A 23,446-nucleotide genomic window follows, 5' to 3' on the forward strand; every position below is an offset into this window, starting at 1 on the left:
TGACGGGAAAACGGGGCCCTTTCACACACGCGCGTAACGCCGCTTGACAGGGGGCAAAGGTTACAATTACAGCAGGAAGTATCCTGTCTCAGATTCCCTTCAGGGTGTCCCCCACTTAGGAAAAATGAGCCGGGAAGACACCACTAGATTTAGCTCGCTTCTTGACCTCCTTCTTTCACGGGAAAGCAGACAACCACCACCCAAACCTCGGCAGCATCCACCGTCCTGGGCCCGCCCCACCCCTTGCGCATGCATCAGAAGACCCTGCTGATTGGCTGACGGGACGGAGCGGCCGGGCGCGGTGATTGGTCGGTGCGAATTCCGTGTTGCGATTGGGCCGCAGTACGGCTTAGGCGCGCGCGCGGGAGCGAGCTTTGAAAGTTGAGGCGAGCGGCGGTCGTGATGGCGCGGCCCAGCCTGGGGAGCGGCCTGCAGCCATGGTCCCCGCTGGACCTCAGTCGGGGTGAGGACGCGGCCCGAGTCTGGGGCGCCGGGGGAGGGGCGCTCGGCCCCGGGAGGCCGGGGTCCGGGGCTGGGGAGGGCCGGCGCTGGGCGGCGACGTTGGCCGGGTCTCTGAGGCTCCTTTGCCGCTTCTTGGCCTTGCCTCCTGTTCTGCGCCGACAGCCTCTCAGGCGCCGAGGTTTTAGCTGATTGTTTGTTGGCCGGACTGACCTCCTGCACAGGTGTTGAGGGGGCACGGGTGTGGCTGGCGTCCTTGGGCCCCCGGCGTCACTGAAGGCCAGTGGGCCCCCCAGCCGCTGGTGGCGGCAGCCCCTCGTCCCCACGCCATAGGAAAAACGGATTCAGCGCGTGAGGAGGGCCGGGTCCCAGGTTTCTGGGGAGCCCCTGGGAGGCGCCCCACCAGGTATGGGTCCCCGGCTTCCCGCAGGAAAGAATTCAAGAGCGAGCCACTGCTGAGTAAAGGCAGATTTACTTAGAGAGATGCACACTGCATAGAGTGCAGGCTGTTTCAGAAGGCGAGAGAAAGGCCAAGAGGTGTAGGGTTGGGTGCTCGGGCTAAAGTAAAAGTAGGTACACACTCCACAGACCGAGTGCGGGTGGTCTCCGAAGAGGAGGAAGCAAGAGAGACGCGGCCACAAGGCGTCGTGTTGCCAGCGTTTGTGGGCTGAGTAGCTTCAGGCCTACAAGTGGGAGGACCATTCCGTGTACCCTGGGGAAGGGGTGGGGATTCCCAGGAATTTGCCACGGCCCACTCTTTGACCTTCTGTGATTATCCTTGGGACTGTCATGGCCTCTCTGGGCATGTTGTGTATCATGCTACTCTGTCACCATCAGCATATAATGAAGCTCAAGATCTACTAGAAGTCAGGTCTCCCTCAAGGCCTACTGGGAGTTGAATCTTCCGCCATACTGGTGCTAATTGCTGTTATTCCCTGAATGTCTGTGCGCTGCCCTCTTCTTCCTTGTCTCAAGCCTGTCGCCTGTCCGCTGCCGGCCTGGGCACTTGGGGCGCAATCTGCCTCTTTCTGGGACTTGCATTCTGGCCCCACTCCGCTCCCCTGCCAGGATCACTTGAAAATACCGGCGTGACCCTGCCAAGTCTTCGAACCATTAGTGGCTCCCCTTAGCTTCTTAAGTAATGACTGCTTGTCTGGCCTGTGCATGAGAGCCCTTCGCATACCCTGTGGTGGTCCCTTCCGAGAGTGTGAACTTTGGAGTCAGCCAGGGACTGATCTCTTGGTCCACCGCTTGGCATTGTGGATCGCGGGCCAGTTGGTTAACCTTGCTAAGCCTCGGTTCCTTATGTGTCAAATGGGAATAATACTGTCTGTGTCCTGGGGATTTATGAAGGTTAATTTAGTACCTGCGCATGCTAACTGCTGAGTAAATACTGATAACAGCTCACCCTTCATGGGGAACTCAGTGCTGTAACTGTTCTGTTACAAACAGGTCACACTTTATTTCCCCCCCTTGCTTTGTTATGGGGTCCTCTCTGTCCAGGATGCACTTTTCTGCATGTCTTTCCCTGGTAACCCCACGTGTAGGTGCAACTGAAGAAGAATCCTCATGTCACCTCTGTCCCTCCCCTCCTCCAGTAATCTATCTGCTCTCTACTGTTGTACTGGGCTACTGCTGTTTTAACACCCACCCATTGTAAGCTTAATAATAGCTATCATTTATTGAATATATTGATTTCCTAACACCAGATCTTTTACCTCTGAGCCTTGGTAATTCCGAATCAGAAGTGAGATCAGAAATACAGGTGTGTGTTTAAAAATATGCATATAAAATAAAGGGTGGAATGTATGGGGAAAAGGCAGGAAAAGATGCAAGAAGATGATTGTATTTATTAAGAGAACAATTAGGAAAGAGCAAGTGAGTGATGAAAGCAGGTGAAACAGTTCTGCTTGGCTGCACGTCTCCCCAGACCCCACCTTACTCAGGGATGAGCCTTGAGGTCTCTGTGGTGCAGAACATGCCTTAACTTGTCCCTTCTTTCCTGGATTACTGACAGGTTTTTCAATTAGAAATTTCTCTTCATGGAATCTATACTATCTTTAGGATCTTTCTTGTGGATATACTCAGAATTGTCATGCTGTTTGTATATTCCAGTTGTCAGCAATGATTAAAGCCTGTTTCCTTAAAAAAAAAAAAGCACGTTAAATAGTCGTTGCCTCAGGTGTCCCTTTGCACTGTTACTTTATTTGGGTTTATTGACTTGGCTATAAGAATTTTACAAAGGGGCAGGTGAGGTAATCTTTTATTAACCTTCTCTTTCCTCTCCAGATTAAATATATTGGAAAGCTGGATCATATCCCAAAACTATTATATCTAAAAAGTATTTTTGTTCTTGATATTTTTAGAAGATGACCAACCTAATGACCAACTGTTAGTTATGATCAAAAAACGATTTCCTTAACCTTTTTTGCTTGTGTCTAATTATGCTGCACCTGTATGGTGTGGTTAAGTGAGACTTGCACTGGTATAGTTTTCTGTTCTTGAATGTACCTGGTGTCTAAAGCTTATTGGTGTTTACTTGTTGTAAAACATTTGTTGGTTTAATTGCATCTTCCCACTAGAATGGGTGGACGCAGTGTGGGAATTGGAGTTCACAGAGACTGAGCCTCTGGATCCCAGCATTGAAGCAGAGATCGTGGAGAATGGATTAAGTGCGTTCACAAAACTCTATGACAGTCTTCTCCCTTTTGCTATTGAAGAACATGGATCTACAGAGGTAAAAAAATTTTTTTAATCAAACTAGCCATCTTTATTTGCTAGAAGTAGAGGGCAAAAGTCATTGTCATCTAAAGCGTAGCTTTTTTCAGTGTATAGTTCATAAGGAGCACAGTGAGCAGCACGAGAGTGGGGTCCACTCGCCAGTGTGCCCTCACAGCCTTTCTCCCAAAGGCTCAAGGCGTTGTTCTGTGAGTCTTTGTCAAGTCGTGGCCACTTTTTACGAGAGCAAATTAAAGAATAAAGGCCAAGGCATGAAGGAAAACCAGACAAACCAAATAAGCAAAGATGGCCAGTGCAGTGACAATTCAGGCCTTAATTTAAGAAAATCTGATATTAAACTGAGAAGTGATCACTACAAATGGAAAAAAGAGTTCCTTTAAATATTGAGTCTACTCAGTGTGCTTATTACTATTTAGATCATTAACTGCTTTTCAGAAACTGAAGGGCTAGGCATTTGCAGCAACATGGATGGACCTGGAGTCCATCATTCTAAGTGAAGTAAGCCAGAAAGAGAAAGAAAAATGCCATATGATATCACGTATATGTGAAATCTAAAAAGGACACAACTGAACTTATCTACAAAACAGAAGCAGACTTACAAACAGAGAACAAACTTATGGTTACCAGGGGGAAAAGGGGGTGGGAAGGGATAAATTGGGAATTAAAAAATTCCACCTCTTGGAAAGTGATGGAAATGTTAGCTATCTTGATTGTGGTAGTGGTTTCATTGGTGTATACATCTATCAAAATTCATCAGATTGCACATCTGTGTACACTATCCTTCAGTGACATTGTACACATGTATATATGTAGTTTACTGTACAGGAACCATACTACAATAAAGGAGTTTAAAAAAAGGCTGAAGGGGTAGAAAGCTTAACAAAATATATTTAGATATTAACATCTCTGGAAAATTTAAATTATCAAAAAATGTTTCAGTTACAAGGCTCATGTAGCTATTCAGAAATTAAATCATCCAGTTAAACATTCGTTAAGTGTAGTGCTGAGTGCTGAGTGAAGCACCTTGGACAATCACATGATTATTAAGAATCGGAGCCTCTCCCGATATGAAGGAGGAGAATAAGCTTTGGCTCTTGGAGCGCCCAGTCCACTCTCTGCACTGACCGAAGCATACCATCCAGCCACACAGGTGGAGACCATACCATCGGGGTTGTGTTGTGAAAGCTGCTCTAAGACAGGTTAGTTAGAGGCAGTCTGACAGAGGCATGGAAAAGGAGCTCGGTAAGACTAGGAAGTTTCCAGAAAGAAAGCAGCTGGCTGCAGACAAGTCTTCACAAGTAGGTACAATTTAGACCAGCAGAACAGAGGGTCCCCGGGCATCCTATGGAGGGAGCATCACAGTGGGAATGTGTCGGGCAGGGCAGGGCAAGGTATGCAGAACTGACCTGTGCACTGTGGGGTTTGGAGGTTTGTGACAGGCTGTTCGTCGTGTATTAACTCACTCAGTCCTCACACCTGGTTCGGAGGAAGAGGTTCTAGTGAGCAGTGGACTAAGGAACATGGAGAGATCTGCTTTAGGACAGGTGTTCTTGACCACGGACTGACTGACGCTGGAAAACATTGTACACAGGGAGACAGTGTACCCTGCGGATAATACAGTTGACCTTTGAACAACATGGGTATGAACCTCACGGGTCCGCTCATATGTGGAGTTTTTCAGTAGTAAATAATACAGGAGTACACGGTCTGGGTTGGTTGGACCCATGGATGCAGAACCATGGATATGGAGGAACCCGTTTACTGAGGAGTTTGGGCTCCGCAGAGTCAGCGCCCCACCCCCACCCCTGCCGAGCTGTTCAGCGGTCAACTATACTTTGCTCATTTGTGTTTTTATGTTACAGCAGCCTCTGGAGTTATGGTTGGAGGGCTAGAACCTAGGGACATTTCTGAGGTTGAATTGATAGGGTTTGTGAACTTAGCCGGCCCTCGTCAGGTGTCATGCTGCAGAGGTGACTGGGTCTCCAGGGTCACAGCTGCAGGGGATGGGAGGGGAGGGGAGCTGATGTAACTGCTGCGAAGGTGGAAGGTGGCTTCTTCCAGAAGTTCCATGTGGGGGAAAGGAGAGCGCTGAGAGGACTGTAGACAGTCTCTGCTGTGAAGCGGCATGTGCTCGGCAGTGTCTCAGCCAAGGCACCACCTACCACTGTCCCCATCTTTTCAGGGAAGCAGGACATGCAAGGTCTGATTTCTTGAACTTTTGTGGGCTTATGTTTTTTTTTAAGGTAGCCCAGAATAAAATGTGTAATTCCTGTTACATTTGGTTTATAGAAATAATCTGTTTCCTCTTCCTGTGTTTAGTAGGAGAAAGCATGGAACAGTGGCAGAATTAATAAAATTGTGGTTTATTCTCTGGGGTTTATTTCCTTTCTTCCCTAGACTACTTCTGAAACCTGCTGAGGGAGAAACTTTCAGATATTCCCTTTTCTACTCCCATTGATCATAGAACATTGAGATTGAAAGAAGTTGCTCTGATTTCCTCAGTTACTAATTAGAGTGATGAATGAATTTAACCTAGATGAAGGGGTAACTTGTCTGAGCAGTTGCTAATATAGATCCCAAAATCTGAGTGTAGTTTACCTACGATAATTTCAGAAATATATATGCTTCAAACTTACCCAAAAAAATTTTGGCAGTATAATTATTGAAGTTTCTTATATAGTTATTTATCTTTGTAATTTTGAATAATGCATTTGCATTTTTAATTTTCTATCTTAGTCCCTGTGAAGATGGCAAGCACTTATAATTAGGAACCAGGATGGCCTGTTCCTCTTCTTTGTAAGGCTTTAAGTACGTACAAAAATCAAATAGTAGGAGATTTTCCCTTTCTCTAACTGCTGGCTTTTGTGGTCTGCCCCTCCTGCAGAGCGTCTGGACCTTCTTCATCGAGAACAACATCTCTCATGGTGCACTGGTGGCCTTGTTCCATCACTTTGTTCAGGTGGTCCATAAGAAGAGCGTCAGTGTACAGCATCGTGAATTCGGCCTTCACGCTGCCGGACTTTATTTTCTGCTGCTGGAAGTACCAGGTATGTGGGTTTGGTGTGATAGGACAGGCCTTTTAGTTTTTCATTTGTCTGCATTGTTTTGAACACTTTGTTCCCTCACTTGTGAAATGAATTTGTTCCCAGATTAGATGACAGTAAATCTTGGAAGTACATGGCATGTCACCAGTGTTGGAGAAATGCCCCTCCCATTTTTCTGTAAATGTGTTTCTGTGCTGGGTCTGTAACCTAATACAAATAATCCGAGAGGGTACAGCTGGAGGGGCTGTTTCCCAGTTACAGGAGCTGCACTCCTAGCATTCAGCTCTGATGTTGCCCGGCCTCCCCTGCCTCCCTGTCCCAGCTGAGAAAAGTGCCGGGGGCGGGGGGTATTCTCTCCCCCGTGTGGGTGTAGGAACTGGTTGGAAGCATCCTCGTCCAGAAGGCCTGTGGACAGCTGGTCTCAGTGAGGGAAGCACAGGACAGTCTGTCTATGATGCTGTAGCACTTCGTTTCTGGGCCGAGCACTTAGGTGTGAGCAGAAGGGGTGGAGGGGGCAGGGAAGGGCTATAGCTGTGGAACTCAGTTCACCTGAAGAGAAATCAGGACCTGCCCCCCGCTGCCCCCTCCTTCTGCTTGTCATTGTTTACATTGGTATGTCTGTAATGAATGTTAAGGACTTTCCCATGTGATTTGGAAATTGGTAGAGATGTGTAAAGCCTTGAACATTGATTTGTTTTGTTGCTAATGCTCCTGTGATGACTTTTGAAATAAGTTCCCAAAGAACTCATTGGCCGAGCGATGTCTCAGTTATACCTGGGCTCTCAGAGAAGTGGTGGTGTTGGAAACCCAGTTTCACTCTTCTCTCCTTGCTGAGTTCAGCTCCTTCTGTTCCAGAGCCAAGAGGTGGCTGTTACTGATGACATGGCCACTTGCAGCTTTCCAGCAAGTCATATTTTTGCCAGTTACCTGCTGCCTTTAAATGTTTCTGGATTATGGTTGGGATGTTGTTGATAATGTTTGATCATAGTTTATCCTTTTTCAAGATGGTTTTAGTTATTTTGGGTCCCTTGCATTTTCATAGAAATTTTAGGATTTGCATGTCGATTTCTTTCCAAAAAGGCAGCTGGGATTTTGACAGGGATTGCATTGACTAGATCGATGTGGAGGGTGTTGCCATCTTAACAGCATTGACTCTTCCAGGATGTGAACACAGATGTCTTTCCATATACTCAGGTCTGTAATTTGTTTCAGTGATGTTTTGTAGTTTTCAGTGCAAAGCTTTTGCACGTCTTTGGTTAAATTTATTTCCAAGTATTTTATTCTTGTCTCTGCTGTAGTAGATGAATTTGTTTGCTTAATTTAATTTTCAGATTGTTTGCTGGTGGTATATGGAAGTACAGTCGCTTTTTGATTATTGATCTGGTACCCTGCAACTGCTGAACTCATTTTCTGGTTCTAGTAGGATTTTCTACCTGTAAGATCAAGTCACTTGTGAATAGACATACTTTTCCTTCTTCCTTTCCAGTCTGGATGCCTTTCAATTCTTTTTGTTGCCTAGTTGCCCTGGCTAGATCCTCTAGTCCACTGCTGAATAAAATTGGGAAAGTAGGCATCTTGTCTTGTTCCCGATCTAAGGAAGAAGACTTTCAGTCTTTTGCCCTTATGATGCCTGCTGAGGGTGTTTTGAGGCTAGCCTTTATCAAGTTATTATTCCTACTTTGTGGAGTGTCTTATTATGAATGAGTATTAGGTTTTGTCATTTGCTTTTCTGCACCTGTGTGTGAGGTGATCGTGTGGTTTTGTTCTTCATTTTAATAATGCAGTATATTCACTGATTGATTTTCATATGTTAAGCCAGTTTTGCATGACCTTGGTCATAGTGTTTAATCCTTTTTATATCTTGTCAGATTCAGTTAGCTAATATTTTATTGAGTATTTTTGCATAGATAAGTTTTTGCTTGTTTGTTGATGTCTTTTTGATGGTTTGTGTTTTAGGACTATACCAGTATCATGGAATGAGTTGGGAAATATTCTTGCCTATTCTACTTTTTGGAAGTTTGTGAAGAAATGGTTGTTCTTCTTTCTTAAATTTTTGGTGGAATTCGCTAGAGAGGTATCTGGGCCTGAGTTTTCACTGAAAGAAATTTTTTGTTTGTAGAATCTGTAGTGATGTGTTCTATTCATGGTTAATGTTGCTAATCTGTATTTTTTTTCTTTATCAATCTAGAGATTGATCATTTCAGAGAACCCTCTTTTGCTGTTACTGGTTATCTCTAATGTTTGTCCATTTTCTATTTCAGTGATTTTGGTTTTATCTCTTTGGTTGCCTGCCTTCTTATTTTGGGTTTCATTTGTTTTTATTCAGACTTCCTAAGGTGGGTGCTTAGATCTTTGTTCTCATGTACTTTTCTTTGTCTCTAATACACGTAATGTTACACGTTTCCCTCTATTTACTGCTTCATCTGCATCCTGAAGATTTTGATGATCTGTTCAGTTAGACCAAAGCAATTTTCTGATTTCTCTTGTGGTATTTGGTAGTGTGTTTAATTTCCAAGTATTTGAGGACTTTCCTGAAATCTTGTAATGCTTTCTATTTTAATTATGTTGAGATCAGAGCACATACTTTGTATGATTACACTACTTTTAAATTACTGAGTTTTTTGTTTTTTTCCGGAAGTGGCCTGGCACATGCTCTGACTCAGTGAATCTTGTGTTTACACTGGAACAGAATGTGTATTCTACCTTTGGTGGGTCTCTCTTCTATGAATGTCAAATTGGTTGCTGTGGTTGTTCGAGTCTTTTATACCCTTTCTGATATTCTGTTTATTTATTCCATCAATTACTGAGAGAAGGGTGTTGAAATCTCCAGGTATAATTGTTAATTTATCTGTTTCTCCTGTCAATTCTGTTGATTTTAACCTAAGGTATTTCAAAAGTCTGTTGGATACAGACATTTATGCTCGAATGTCTTCCCTTTTGGTGTTGTGTCATGTCCCTCTTTGACTGTATTCTTTGCGCTGAAGTTTTCTTTAATCTTTAGCTGGTTACTACATAACTTGTCCTTGGTTGGGATACCCTTTCTCATGCCTTACGTGTGCTGTGTCTGTGAGCTTATATTTCAGCAGCGTGTTGAAGACTGCTCTGCACTGTTTCATCCTCTCAGTAATCTTTGTCTTTTTATGGAACATTTGGGCAGTTTAGATAATTACACTTAATATAATTATGAGTGTGGTTGTGTTCCTGCCATCTTGATATTAATTTTCTGTTTTCCATCTGTTTTTTGTTCCATTTTCCCCTCTTCCTGCCTTTGATTGGTTTTTTCTTAGTATGCCATGTCATCCCCCACTTCAGGCTTATTGACTGTACTTACTTGCATGTGTGTGTGTGTTAAGTGCTTGCTCTGGATGTATAGTAAGTACTTTTAACAGTGTGTCTTCAGATGATATTCCACTAATTTATAGGTGATGTGAGGACCATGAGACAGTGCAGTCTCCCTCCTCCCCTCCTCTGTCTGCTGCTGTAGTTATACATCTCATTTCCACGTGTCATGAACCACACAGTTCATCCCTAACATTTCTCTTTGAAGTATCTTTAATTGTTTTAGAAAACAAAAAACAAATGTCTTTTGTATTTTAGCTCTGGCGTGTCTCTGCCCATGGTGTGCTCTGAAAGCTGCCCGTCTCCCACCTGTTGATAGTTTGCTCTGCCCACCTTCCTGGGGGTCCCTCTAGTGTGCACGGCGGTGATCAGTGCTGTGCAGACTCCCCCAGTGCCCTGCTCCGTACCCTCCAGTCCACTCGCCCTCCAGACTCGGTCTGTCTGTGCTCAGGTTCACCATCTTCCTGCTGTTGCCCAGACATCGCCTCTAGACACAAAATCAGGCCAGCGTGAGGATTTACCTCACTGGTTTCCCTGTTCTCAGGGGTTACATGGCTAGACCGCTTCTTGCTCTGTGTCTTAGAATGGTTATTTTACAAATTTCTGTCCAGTTGTAGAGTTGTTTATAGCAGGAGGACAAGTATAGAACCAGTTTCTCCCTCATGGCCAGATAGGAAATCTCGTTACTTATTTGTGATCAGCCCAACTGCTCACTGCCTAGGGCTGATGTTGGATGGAGCTTTCTTGCTAACGGTTCATTGTTATTCAACGTTAAAGAGAAGCTTGATTTTGCTTTTTAATTTTTCGTTGTTGTTACAGACGTATTTCAAGACACTGAAATCTGTCCTGCTTACTCTCTGTTCTGTACGAATAGGCAGTGTTGCCAGTCAAGTATTCCACCCAGTGATGTTTGACAAATGTATTCAGACTCTAAAGAGGAGCTGGCCCCAGGAGTCCAGCTCGAGTCAGAAGAGAAAAAAAGAACAACCAAAGAACTCTCAGGCTAATCCACGAGGGAGCAGGAAGAGGGGGAAGCTCCCCAGGAAAGAGGACACGGAGGTGAGCAGTGAGTGGGCCAGTAGAGCAAGTCTGTACCAACAGGGGATTCTGACCTATTTAAGAATTAACTCCATGTTAAGGCAGGGTTTCAGGGTCATGATTATAGCCGAAGGCCCTAGGTACCGTCAGCGCGCCAGTAGGACTTTCGGTTGCCCCACGTTCTCCTGAGCGTAGGTTTCTGCCTTGCCGTCTTCCTGGTCTCATTCCAGTTGTGCCTCCCACATGCTGGCAGGTGTGTTTGCCATGTTCTTATTGTCATTAGAGAGGGTGGTCGAAGTATCCTGAGGACTGACATCCATAAGAACATAGAAGGATGTTAATTCCAAATTCTTGGATGGTAGAGAGAAGTTCACTGACTTCAGAACTTCTGAGAAACACAAAAATTCTCACTGTTCCAAAATATGGGACTAGAAACTGTGATAGCATCCACCAGTCCAGTGACCGATCACTGGCCATAGAGACCTATAGCAGGCAGGGGACCTGCTCAGCATCTCAGTGACTACCTGGGGTTTCACTGGCCTTCATTTGGGGACATGAAAACCACCGGGAAAGTGTTAGGCAGTGTTACCCAGTCAGCTGTACATTTCTTCATAATCTAGATGGATGAAATTATTGAGGAACAAGAAGATGAAGAGAACATTTATATTTCTGCCCGGGACCTTTGTCGGATTCGAAATGCTATCTTTCACGTTTTGAAGAACTTTTTAAGGCTTCTGCCCAAGTTTTCCCTGAAAGAAAAGCCACAATGTGTACAAAATTGTGTAGAGGTAAGTGAGAATTCCTGAGCCTTGGGCACATGCAAGGGCACAGACGATGGCTGACACTTGAGGAGCAGGAAAGATGAGACCTCTTCTGGGCATCTGTTTTCCAGGTTTTTGTGGCATTAACTAATTTTGAACCAGTTCTTCATGAATTTCATGTTACACAAGCCAGGTGAGTGTTTAAATCTTACAGTGCTAATATTTAAATATTGTACAATAAGTTGCTCCAGGAGAAGTTTAAGTGCCGTCTTTTTCCTAATTGGCACACGGGTCCAATTCATTCATTTAAATATGGCTTATAGGGTTGGGAAGTATTCCAGGTGAAGTCATACCCATTAACTAATCTTTTCTCTTTAGAAACCTTGACGAAGCAAAATACATACCAGAACTGGCCTATCACGGATTGTATTTGCTGTGCTCCCCAGTCCATGGGGAAGGGGATAAGGTAAAGAGACGGGACATAACTGAGCTGCTCTTTGAATTGAAAGCCTGCAGGTCGTCAGATGGAAAATGCTGGAAGCAGTTGGTGTGATGCCGTGTTAACTCATCAGACTGTTCTCATGACCTGAGGACTTCTGTGTGATGAAAAGCATCCCCATTGCCACTGGTTGCCTGCTGTTCATTATCAGACTCGTACCCAGATGCTTGGCGGCCATGGGAAACGGCACAGAGACTGGTTCCAGTGTGAACTGGGTGAAAGACAGATGAGCTGTTGAACAGAGCATTACTTTTACAGAGTCTTTACCAAATTCTTCTCAAGAGAAGAGCAGACAGTCATTGAGTTTTCAGGTTTCCCTTGGCAATTCATGTGTGCTTCAGTACTTCTGTTAGTGTTTGTACTTTGGTGGATAATTCTGCAGACACATTCCTGGTTACTGTTCATGTGTGATTTGCCCCCAGGTGACCTTAGAAGCCCCTCTGCTCTGGGCGCTGGAGTTAGGGGTGTTAATGAACCTGGATGTCATTAATAAAACAAGAGTTTGCAAAAAACTTGAGCCCAAGGTCCTGTGCCATTGGTGGCTGTGATATGCTTAGTTTCCAGGGGCCCCAGGCCTGTGGCCTCTGCACCTCTGTGCCCAAACTCAGGCACTGCTGCTCACTGGCTGTGTGTCCTTTGTGAGTTACTGGACCTTTGAGGCCTCAGTTTTCTCGTCTGGACGAAAAGGACAAAAGGCTTACCTTCCTTGTAGATGTGTCAGGAGGGTGACATGAAGTGCCTCAGCACAGTGCCTTCTGCTTAGAAAACGTTCCGTATTTTGTGATTCATTACGTCATTGTCATTTCTGTGTTTGAATGTGGATGTGATAGAATTGACAGTAATGCTTCTAATCCCCATGTGCTTTTCAGTGTGTAGAACAAAAGGTGGGTGGAAAGAGTTACCCTTCTGTGTCTGCAGTGTCTCTGAGGACGTAGTGTTTTCTTGTTGTGACAGTGTTGTCCTGATGTTGGGTGACATTGGTTATAGCCTGACCTTTAATTAGCTGAGTTTGGACTATTCACCTTTGGAGTTTCTTGCTGTGTATCAAGTAGAAATAATAATACTGGTATTAAGTATAAAATGGAGGTGCTGCCTTGCTTACCTCATGGAGCTGGGAGGTCTCGGGTTATGATCAAATCTGGTAATACCTGAACGTGCTTCATGCAATGCCTGCCATAAGCTTGGTTTTCAGGAAGTGTTTTGTTTCCTGGATGAATGAATGAACAAGTTGAGTAAATTACATGGGATACACGTGGAAGGTGCTCTGTAAGCCTCGGGTGAAGTACAGGTGTAAGGTGTCATCATCTTTTTTCTGTAAGGGGTTATCAGTAGCATTCTTTGTAAGTTGCAGGTGGTCCTCCGTGGGCCCTGATTTCTGGGCTGCCATGCAAGAAGGTGGACAGAGAACAAGGTGATATGCCTGTCGTCGCCCACACAAGCAGGGCTTTCTCACTGTTTGCGTGGTGTGATTACTGAATACCGTGTCAACCTGACTCACCTCCAGACACTTGAAGTGGTTCGCTGTGGTCTGCTTGCAGTCCCCGAGGCCCTGGGATTCTCTGTCATGCCCTAAATTGAATTTTCTTTTCTCTTCCAGGTTATCAGCTGTGTTTTCCATCAAATGCTGAACGTCATACTAATGTTAGAAGTGGGCGAGGGCTCCCATCGCGCCCCCCTTGCTGTCACTTCACCGGTCATCAGCAGTAGAAACCAGGCGGTTCGCTTTATCAGGTGGTGCACTCACCGCTTGGAGCTTTACTGTTTCTCACTCTCCCTCAGTCTTCTGGGCCCTGTACTAACCAAGATTTATGACACCTATGGAAACTAACAAAACTGTGATCTGTTTGTGGTTTGGGACTCAAAATACAGCACTTTGTAGCTGGTCTGGGTCTGTGGGAGGGATGCGCACCTGCAGTCCGTGGCCTGCCTGTGGGGTCAGCTTGGTGTTTACCTCCCCAAGCCCGCCTCTTCCTGGGCTTTTTCTGCTTTTCTCTCCTCTGAATCTCCTTGTTGCTCCTTGTTACTTCTACTTACTTAGTTTTTGCTTCTTTGGCAATAATTAATAGACCAGTTCTTCCCTCAGGAGTCACTTAGCTTCACCTAAAAAGTTCCGTGTCTCAGCTTTATTGGCAAAATGATGTTTGCTGTGTTACTGGCTTTTGTTTCCCTCCGTTACTGGGTGTTCAGTGTGCAGCGTGGAGGTGGTGAGGAAGTGGGAAGTGTGCGTGTGAGTGTGTGTGTGCGTGGAGGTAGGCGCGGGACGTGGTGTGGTTGGAGCTGTGGGCTGTGGACAGTGGAGTCCAGTACAGGCTGCCATCCGATCCTTGAGTGAGTGTCTCTGGTTAAGGATTTTTTTGAACATCAAATAACTAAGATGTTTTAAGTAGAAACACTTGTTCTAGTTCTTCCGTGAGTTAATGGTGCCACTGCAGTAATATTCATATGATGTGTGAATAAGCTGAACAGTAACCGTGGTTCAGATCTGTGCATTATAATAATTTCCTTTTGGGTTGGAGTTTGGAGAAGTACTGCTGTAAATCATCGAAGCAGAACATGTCACTGAGCCACCACGAGGTGGTACTGTGTCTTCGTCTTTACTTACCCCAGATGGATATATTTTACTCTTAATATGAAATGTCCTGAGTAGCCCCAAGGTCGTGTGAGGACTGCACACCTGCTCCTCCCTGACCCCAGCTGTCCACTTGCAGCAGCTCGGGGACCACCTGGGAGTAGGGAATGGTCTTCTGCTAGGACACTTTGTCTTAATCTTCATGCTCTGAAACAGTGCTTACAGTATGGGGGTTGTTTTAATATTCAGGATTTCTAAAGTGCAGAAATTTCTCTGTTTTTGAGAATGGATTCAAGGAAAATGCTGTTTTATTATCATTGTAAGTGTATGATTAACAGTGGACGTGTTGCTTGCTTGCTTTTTTTAAGCTCTCTTGTGGATGAACTAAAGGAAAGTGTGTTCCCAGTCCTTCGTATCTTACTGCAGCATATCTGTGCCAAGGTATGGTTTGTGTTAATAAAAGTGCGTGAGTACATATGGAGGAGGGTGTGTGTCTTTGTGTATGTGTATGCATCTGTGTCCATCCCAGGGGATGAGTCTGTCCTCGCTAAACAGCTTTATTTAGTATGTTCACTAGGTGTTTCCCGAGATAGTGTTGTTTTTTTTAATTTTGGACACTTTCAAATACATGAAGAAATAGGATGGAGTGAACACATTATCAACAATTTTGTGTCACGTATATCCCTATAAGGTGTAAGTCCCCCAGCACATGTACACACTGGATTTTCTTCTGAAGCAAATTTCATCATATCCTTTCAGACATACATATTTCATGTGTCTCTCTAAAGATTAAAAATTCTTTAAAAGCATAACCACAAAATATTAAAACACCTAAAAAATTCACAGTAGTTCCTTAAAGTCATCCAATATCCAGTCAGTGTTTTGATTTCTATGATTCTCTCTTAAACTTTTATCACAGTTTGAACAGCTGATTCTTAACTGAAACTCTGTGGACCTTAGGGGTCCATAAACTCTGAAATTTGGCTAAATCTGTATTTCTTAGGAAAAGGCTTAGAGATTTCTTATAGGTTAGTTTCTAGAGGGGACCAAGACCTAGAATTGGTGAGTCATTCCTGTAACATTTGCTGCTCAGCGCCTGTCGTTGAGCTGGTGTGCTCACTGGTTGTCCACGTGTATTACCAGGAGTGTTTCAGTTGTCCTGCAGGTGGATGCTGGCCAGTCAGCCTCCCAGTGCTGTGTTTCAGGTGATCGACAAGTCAGAGTATCGGACCCATGCAGCTCAGTCCCTGGTCCAACTGCTCAGCAAGCTTCCTTGTGGGGAATATGCTGCGTTCATTGCCTGGCTTTACAGATACTCGCGAAGTTCCAAGGTAGGGGACACATCTGCACAAAACCTTCTTTCCCGGCTCCGCAGCCTTCTGACGAACAGATCTGAAGATGCAGGGACGCTTTGGTTTTCTTCCTGTCTAATGGAGATGCGTCCAATTTGTTTTTCCAGATCCCACACCGGGTGTTCACCCTTGACGTTGCCTTGGCTCTGCTGGAGCGGCCTGAACGGGAGGTGGACAGCACGCTCCCCCCAGAGCAGCACAGGTTCCTGAAGCATAAGTTCTTGGTTCAGGATATCATGTTTGCCCGGTGTTTAGACAAGGCCCCGACCGTGCGAAGCAAGGCGCTCTCCAGCTTCGCACACTGCCTGGAGTTCTCTGTCCCGTCTGCGTCCGAGAGTGTCCTGGAGCTTCTTGTTAACAGTGAGTGTGGCGAGCGCTGTGGGGTCCAGTCTGCGTCCTGCTGGTCCAGAAACTGCTCTGGCCAAAGCAGCAGATATAGCATGACAGACCGGGGCCCTTGGAGACCCTCTCAGTGCGTTTCAGTGACTGTCCATGATTTTAGACAAGCCTTTTTAAGTATCTCACATGCTTGTGTTTCAGAGGTGAGGTGGCTGGCTGTGCTCCCTGTTCCTTTGCATCGTTGGGCGGGCTGTATGGGGCCTGACGTCCACCCAGTGTACACCAAGGGGGCTGTTACTGTCAGAAGTTTGAAACCTGCCTTGTCTTCAGGCCTCATCATCTTGATGTTGATTCCTCTGTAGATACTTACTTAACGGTTTTTGACATTATGCCTTTTTCTCTCTTATTTATCTGCTTATTTTTAGGCTCTACAATTTCAGGAATAGAGAGCCACCATGACGCTTTGCCAAAACATTCAACAGGTAATGAAATGGATCAATACATTTTGAAATATTGAGTAATTGTTTTCCTGCATAAAGGACTCGCTGGATTTTGGAGGTGTTTTTCTCTATCTCTGTACTACCTGTTTCAGTACTGTGCTTATTTTCTTCACCAACCCAGTGATGCTGCGGTAACTTAAATGCTTATGTTGCTAAAAGGTGTAACAAGTTTTCACTCTAATGACAGAACCTTTTTAAATCTGTTTTTAAGCCTTTTCCTCTCAGAGGCAGACACTTAGCCCCCCTGGAGGCTCGGAGGTGACCCATACAGACAGCAGTGGTGGACCAGCTGGATCTAGGGGTATGTCGGCTTCTGTCGTGGTCAGGGCGCTGGTAACTGCTGGATTTCAGACAGCTGTGAGTAGGGCACAAAAACCTTGGACGTTTTTTCTGACATTTTCAGCCTTAAGAATTGGAAAATCTTTTTTTCCCCTTAAAAGTGGAGTAATTTCTATTTTATATCTTTAATTGATGTCTTTCTACTAAACTGTATTTCATTTTAAGGTAAGAGTAAGTTGTATTTCACTTGTCGTGTAGTAAACCCCAGTGTTTCTGTAACACTCAAGAGAATATTAGCAAATGGCTTATTATTGAAGTCAGTTGTTCTGAACGCTTGGGCTCACTGACCAGAAAGAACCAGTTACTATGGAAAGTGCAGTAGAGATTAAATTTGTTTGGATAAAAGTCATCACAGAAAAGGGGAAAGCTGGACAATAGTATGATGCTCACTCATCTTTCTCATTTTTATTTCTTATTACTTTTTCCATGTGGCATCTTGACTCTAAGCCATCCCAGAATTTACTTTTAAAACATGGTAGGAAACTGTGAGTCCAAACTTCCACTGAAAGGACAGTTGAGAAATTAGATTCTAATTTCACCAATAGTACGAGAGTTTTTTAGTGGGTGGAGTGGTTGAGGGGGTCTCTAACCCATGGACTCCAGCAGGATTCTGAACATGCTGATGCCTATTCTCTTCATCGACTTGAACCCAGAGTAATCTGGGGTAGGAAAGCATCAGTGTGATTCTGGAGGGAAGAAACAACCCTGGGCTTGGTGGTGGATGGCCCTGGGGCTACTCTCAGATTCTATTTCTGTCTGGCTGTGTGGTCTTGAGAAAGTCACTTTACTTTTCTGGGCTTTCTTTGATCTGTGCTACAATGTTGCATAACATATTGGGGGAAGAGCTACATTTGAAGTGGGAGCTGTTACTGAACTGCTGCAGGACCCAAGATTTGGAGTCAGCAGATCTTCCCACCGGTTGCTTTCTGGCCCTCCCAACATCCCTGTCTTTCACAGAGGGCTGTGGTCCAGGCCATAGAAACTGTGTTTAGAGAAGGGACTTTAAGAGAGAGACACGAGAGAGAGAAAGAACACGTGTGCAGAGGATAAATTCTCTAATAAGATTTATTAGTTTATTCTGTAAACATGTGTCTGGTCCCTCCTCATCTGTGCTAGGCATTGTAGATACACACTTTAATAAAACATGGTTCCATCTCTTAAGGAGCGGTGGGAAAGGCAGATACATGGGTGCATAAATCTTACACATTTGTGTTTCTGCTTCTATTTACGTGAAGTTGTAATGTTAGGGGATAGGTGCAGAGGTTCTTGTAAGGTGCCGGGAGATAATTATCAGATCAGCCTCAGATACTACATTTACATGGCTAGAAGTTAGCACGTGTTACTCAAGTTAAATTCAGAGTAATAACTCAGTGTAAATAGAGATGCCCTAAAATGCATAAAGATTTAATCTAGAAAAATGTTGAATGTTTGCATTAACTCCAGTCTTAGCAAGTCTTACAGGTTTACTGTTGCACAGACACTTAGAACTATCAAGTTGTATTGATTCAGTGGTGGTTCCAAATTACTCAAATTTGCCAGATATGAAGAGCTTGTTGTGTCCTATCTTATCTTTGATAAACTGAAATGACTTACATTGTTGGCACTGATTATACTTTAAAAAATTTGTATAGTTACTACATGCCAGGCTGTACTAAGCACTGTTTTTGGTGTTTTTTTGTTTGTTTGTTTGGCTTTTACTTTTGAGATATAATTCACGTATCATAGAATTCCCCATTTAAAGTGTATAATTCAGTGGGTTTTAGTGTATTCACAAAATTATGTCATCAGTTACAGAGCATTTCCATTGGCTGAAGAAGACACCCCACCCCTAGTAGTCATGCCCCATTCTCCCTTCCCCCAGCCTCTGTCTTTGGATTTGCCTGTATCGGCATTCCAAAGACATGGATCCTACAGTGTGTGACCTTCTGTGGATGGCTTCTTTCACCTAGCACACATTTTCAAGGTTCATCCACATTGTAGGGTCAGCATCTTGTTCCTCTTTATGGCACGATAACAGTCCATTGTATGGACAGACCACGTGTTGTGTGCTCATTCAGCCTGGCAGTTCCCCTGAATGTTAGACGTGGAGTCACCCTGTGACCGAGCAGTTCCACTCCTAGATGAGCACCCAGAAGGAATGGACCATATTTGAACTTAAAGCCAGTACAAGTGTGCTCGTAGCAGCGTGGCTCATACTAGGCCAAAAGTGGGAACAGCCAAGGTGGTCTCATTTATCCTGTTATTCTCGAGTTTAAAGAGTTCTTTTTGTAATTCTGGTTCCAAGTTCCTTATCAGATACATGACTTGCACATACCTTTTTCTCATTCTGTGGGTTATCTTTTCACTTTCCTGGTGTTCTTTGAGGCATAAAGCATTTTAGCTTTGATGAAGTCTGTCCACTTTTTCTTTTATTTGCTTGTGCTTTTGGTGTTATGGCTAAGAAACCGTTGCCTAATCCAAGAAACTCCTATGTTTTCTTCTAAGAGTTTTTTATAGTTTTAGCTCATACATTTTGGCCTTTGCTAAGTTTTGAGTTAATTTTGGTGTGAGGTAGGGGCCCGTCTTTCACATGTGAATATCAAATTGACACAGCACCGTTGAAAGGACTGTTCCTTCACCTTTGAATGCTCTTGGCAGTCTTGTCAAAAATGAGTTGACCATAGACACATGGGCTTTCTATACTCCCAGTTCTGTTCCTTTGACACTCCGTTGTCCATTCTTACGCCAGTACCACACTGATTACTGTTGCTTTACACTAATTTTGAGATCAGAAAGTGTGGGTTCTGCATTCTTGTTCTTAGTTTTCAAGATTGGTTTCGCTATTCTGTGTCTCTTGTATTTCCCCATGAATTTTAGGTTCAGCTGTCAATTTCTACAAAAAAGCCAGCTTGGATTTTGATACGGATTGATCCGTTTGTCAATGTGGGGAGTATTGCCATCGTAAAAATAGTAAGCCCTTCAGCCCATGAGCAAGGGATGCTTTTCTACCCACTTAGGTCTTTGGTTTGTCTCAGTGATGTTTTATAGTTTTCAGTGTGTAACTCTTGCTCTTTAAACTTACCCCTTAACATCTTATTCTTTTTGATACTGTTACAAATGGAATCGCTTCCTCAATTTCATTTTTGAATTGTTCTTTGCCAGTTTTCACAACTTCAGCCTTGCTGAATTTGTTACTAGCCCTAACAGGTTGTGTGAGTGTGTGTGATTCCTTAGGCTAATCTGCGAATCAGATCACACCATCTGTGAGCAGAGTTTGGGTTCTTTTTTCCAATCTGATGGCGTCATTTCCTTTTCTGGCACATTCTCCCTGGCTAGGACCGCTGGAGGTCGTGGAAAGTGGGGAGGGCAGACATCCTTGTCCTTCTTTCACCGCTGAGAGTAGTGGTAGCTGAGTTTTTTTTTCCAGTTTGGCCTTTACCAGTGTGAATAAGTTTCTTCTATTCTGAGTTTGTTGAGTGTTTCTACCATGAAAGAGTAGGATTTTGCAAATGCTTTTCTGCATCTGTGGAAATGATCACGTGGCCTTTGTCCTTTATTCTGTGATGATGTGTCACAGTAAGTGGTTTTCCCACGTCCTGGTATAAATCCTAAGCATGGCGTATAATTCTTTTTGTATCTTGCTAGATTTAATTTGCTAATATTTTGTTAAGGATTTTACATCTATATTCACAAGGGATTTTGGTCTCATGTTTTCTTTTCTTGAGCTGTTTTGTCTGGTTTTGCTCTCAGGATTGGCTTCATAGAGGGAGGTGAAAAGTGTTCTCTTCTGTTTTTTGAAAGAGTTTATGAAGCATTGGTGTTAATTTTTATTTTAGTATTTGGTAGACTCTCCAGTAAAGCCATCTGGTTGTGGCCTTTTGTGCACGTGTGGAAAGTGCTTTCATTGCTAATTCAATCCCTGTACTTGTTATGCTGTGTTCACACATGGTGTATTCTTGAGTCAGTTTCCATAGTTTGTAGAAATGTCATCTAGGTTACTTTTCATAGTATTCCTTTGCAGTCCTTTTATTTCTGTAAGTAATGGTAGTGATGTTCCCTCAGTCATTCCTTTTTTTTTTTTTCCTAGCAGTTTGAATCTTCTCTCTTACTTTCTACTCTAGCAAAAAGTTACTAATTTTGTTGATCTTTTTCAAGGAACCTACTTTGATTTCATTGATTTTCTGAATGGTTTTCCGTTCTCTATTTCATTTTTTAATGTGCTGTCTTTTACATCAGCAGTGCTCAAAAGTGTGGTTTTGGGTCCCTAAGCCTCCTTCATTGGGTCCTTGAAGTTAATACAGTTTTCATAATGATATTAGGACACCATTTACCGTCTGCACTCTGATTTTCTCACAGATGTAGTTTGGAGTTTTCCAGAGGTCCCAGACAGGCAGAAACAGATAGAAGCAGAGATGAGAATTCGGCTGTCTTTTATTAAGCCAGACATTAAAGAATTTGCAAAAATGTAGAACAGTGCCATTCTTTTCACTAAATTTTTTTTGTTTTGGAAAATATAGTTATTTTAAATTAAAAATTATGCCATTTAAAAGTGACATACCTTGCTATTTTTAAATGAATTATTAAATCTTTTCACAATTCTCAGTTTAAATTTCTAATTCACATTAAAGATACAATCTACGTAAGAAAAACTCGGGAATCTTCACTAATTTCTAATAGTATAAAGGGGCTGGTGATAGGAAGGTTTTAAAGCTACTGTTATGTATTATTTAGTCTTTAAAAGAAAAAACCCTATGGTTTAGGTATTCCCATTTGTAGTAAACAGAATAGAAGATCTAAATAATTCATTCAAAATTTCAGACATAGGAGCCAGAATTTAAAATAATTTTCCAGAATTTGTGCTTTTTAAAAATTTTACTGCTCTGCCTTTTGCATTATTGTGAATAGCTAATTATTTGAACTTTTTTCTTTTTGTACATCATTCCGTGCTCTGGTTTCTTGGGATACAGAACAAGCTAATGAGGCAGTCAGATGGTAGTGTTCTCTGCACTGGGTAGGGAGGTGCTGGCCGCTGTGTGGTGTTTCTCAGCCCTGATGACTCTTTCCGTGGCAGAAAGCTGTGTCATGGCCATGCTGAGGAAGAGGGCCCAGGACGAGAAGGCCAATGTCAGGAGGTCTGCACTCCAGGTAGGAGTATTTTCTGGACTTTCAACTTGAACCTGCAAGAGAGTATTTCAGAAATGCTCCGGCACATTCGTTACGTACCTTGCTTTCCACTTACCACTAGTTCTCCTTGGTCCTTGTACGTGTAAATTACATAGATGAGCTGAGGACTGTCTGTTCTTAACCTCCCTACTGCATTGCTGGCTTTTTAGGAATCGCAATTTTATGTCCTTAATTTCTTTCCTTAGAATGAGGATTCTTAGCCTAGGGGGCACGGATGGGTTGATTCAGTTCATGAAACCTCTGAAATTGCAAACACTTGTGTACATAAAATGTATGTCAGATTTTCTCCAGAGCGAGGTTGTAACTTTCATCAGATTCTAAAAGGCGGGACTTCCTGGGAGGAGGGATGGATCTGTGGCCTCAAAAATTAGAGCCACAAACCTAAGGGGAATATTTCTGTCTACAGTTCGTCTTCTTGTGCTTACATTGGGCCTGAGTCATCACTTGATGTTGCATGTGCACCTTCTAGGTGTTAGTGAGTATTCTGAAGCACTGTGACATCTCGGGCATGAAAGAAGAGCTGTCCATTCTGCAGGACCGGTGTCGGGACCCCACGGTGTCCGTCCGGAAGCAGGCCTTACAGTCTCTTACTGAGCTGCTCACGGTGAGGGGCAGCCATCCTGTGTCTGATGCATGGTGTGTCACGTTACGAGTGATTCAGCTCAGCAGGGACCTGTCGCCAAGCATTGAGCACCTGTTAGAGCCTCTGCCAGGCCCCCTGCAGGACTGTACAGGGTGGGAGAAAGGACTCTCCCAGCTGTCTGTGACAATGGTAGCCCTCATTTCACACGAGGTGTGAGTGTGAGCTGACGCTAGAGAGTGCTGATGGCGGGCCTTTTCTCGACTTGCGCTTAAACCGCACATAGGGATGTGGGTTTTAAAATTAATTTGTTTAGGCCAGAGGCCTAGTTTAACTTTTATCCATTAAAACCTATATAGATGATATTGCCAAAAGAGCAGACCCAGTAATCCTGTATATGATTTATGTCTGCCTAACAGTTGGCCTTTGGAGAATTTTTACAGCATGTCACTTCAGGGTGCAGGGCAGTGAACGACGCACCTTTCGACATTCTGTCAGCATCCGCTCTAACTCCTCCTCGGGATGAATATTTATTACTTGCTCTTGACCTTGAAAAAGTCTAAAATTTCGGTATGCACTGATTCACAGTAACTGGAGATTGAACCTTGTTTTCACATGTATTTGAAATGCTGATTTTTTCCCACTTTATGCTTTATTTGTAATCGTGTGTGCGACTACTTTTAACATATGTGAAAGCACAGATCACAGCTTCACCCATTAGTGTT

At 43.7% G+C, this 23,446-nt stretch overlaps 1 protein-coding gene across 1 annotated transcript in view; it reads left to right on the forward strand.

Annotated features, from left to right (window-relative positions):
• The first annotated feature begins 364 nt into the window (after positions 1–364).
• Positions 365–23,446, forward strand: part of NCAPD3 (non-SMC condensin II complex subunit D3) — a 48,486-nt gene continuing 25,404 nt past the window's right edge. Inside the window, 15 exon segments of the mRNA XM_015245578.3 lie at positions 365–463; positions 3,042–3,196; positions 6,083–6,245; positions 10,456–10,640; positions 11,240–11,407; positions 11,512–11,573; positions 11,759–11,846; positions 13,477–13,610; positions 14,817–14,889; positions 15,654–15,779; positions 15,908–16,160; positions 16,565–16,621; positions 16,851–16,940; positions 22,029–22,102; positions 22,611–22,745. Coding sequence (XP_015101064.3) covers positions 403–463; positions 3,042–3,196; positions 6,083–6,245; positions 10,456–10,640; positions 11,240–11,407; positions 11,512–11,573; positions 11,759–11,846; positions 13,477–13,610; positions 14,817–14,889; positions 15,654–15,779; positions 15,908–16,160; positions 16,565–16,621; positions 16,851–16,940; positions 22,029–22,102; positions 22,611–22,745 — 1,824 coding nt within the window. The 5' untranslated portion in view covers positions 365–402.

This window comes from Vicugna pacos, chromosome 33 (assembly GCF_048564905.1).
Source record: "Vicugna pacos chromosome 33, VicPac4, whole genome shotgun sequence".
NCBI classification, from domain to species: domain Eukaryota; kingdom Metazoa; phylum Chordata; class Mammalia; order Artiodactyla; family Camelidae; genus Vicugna; species Vicugna pacos.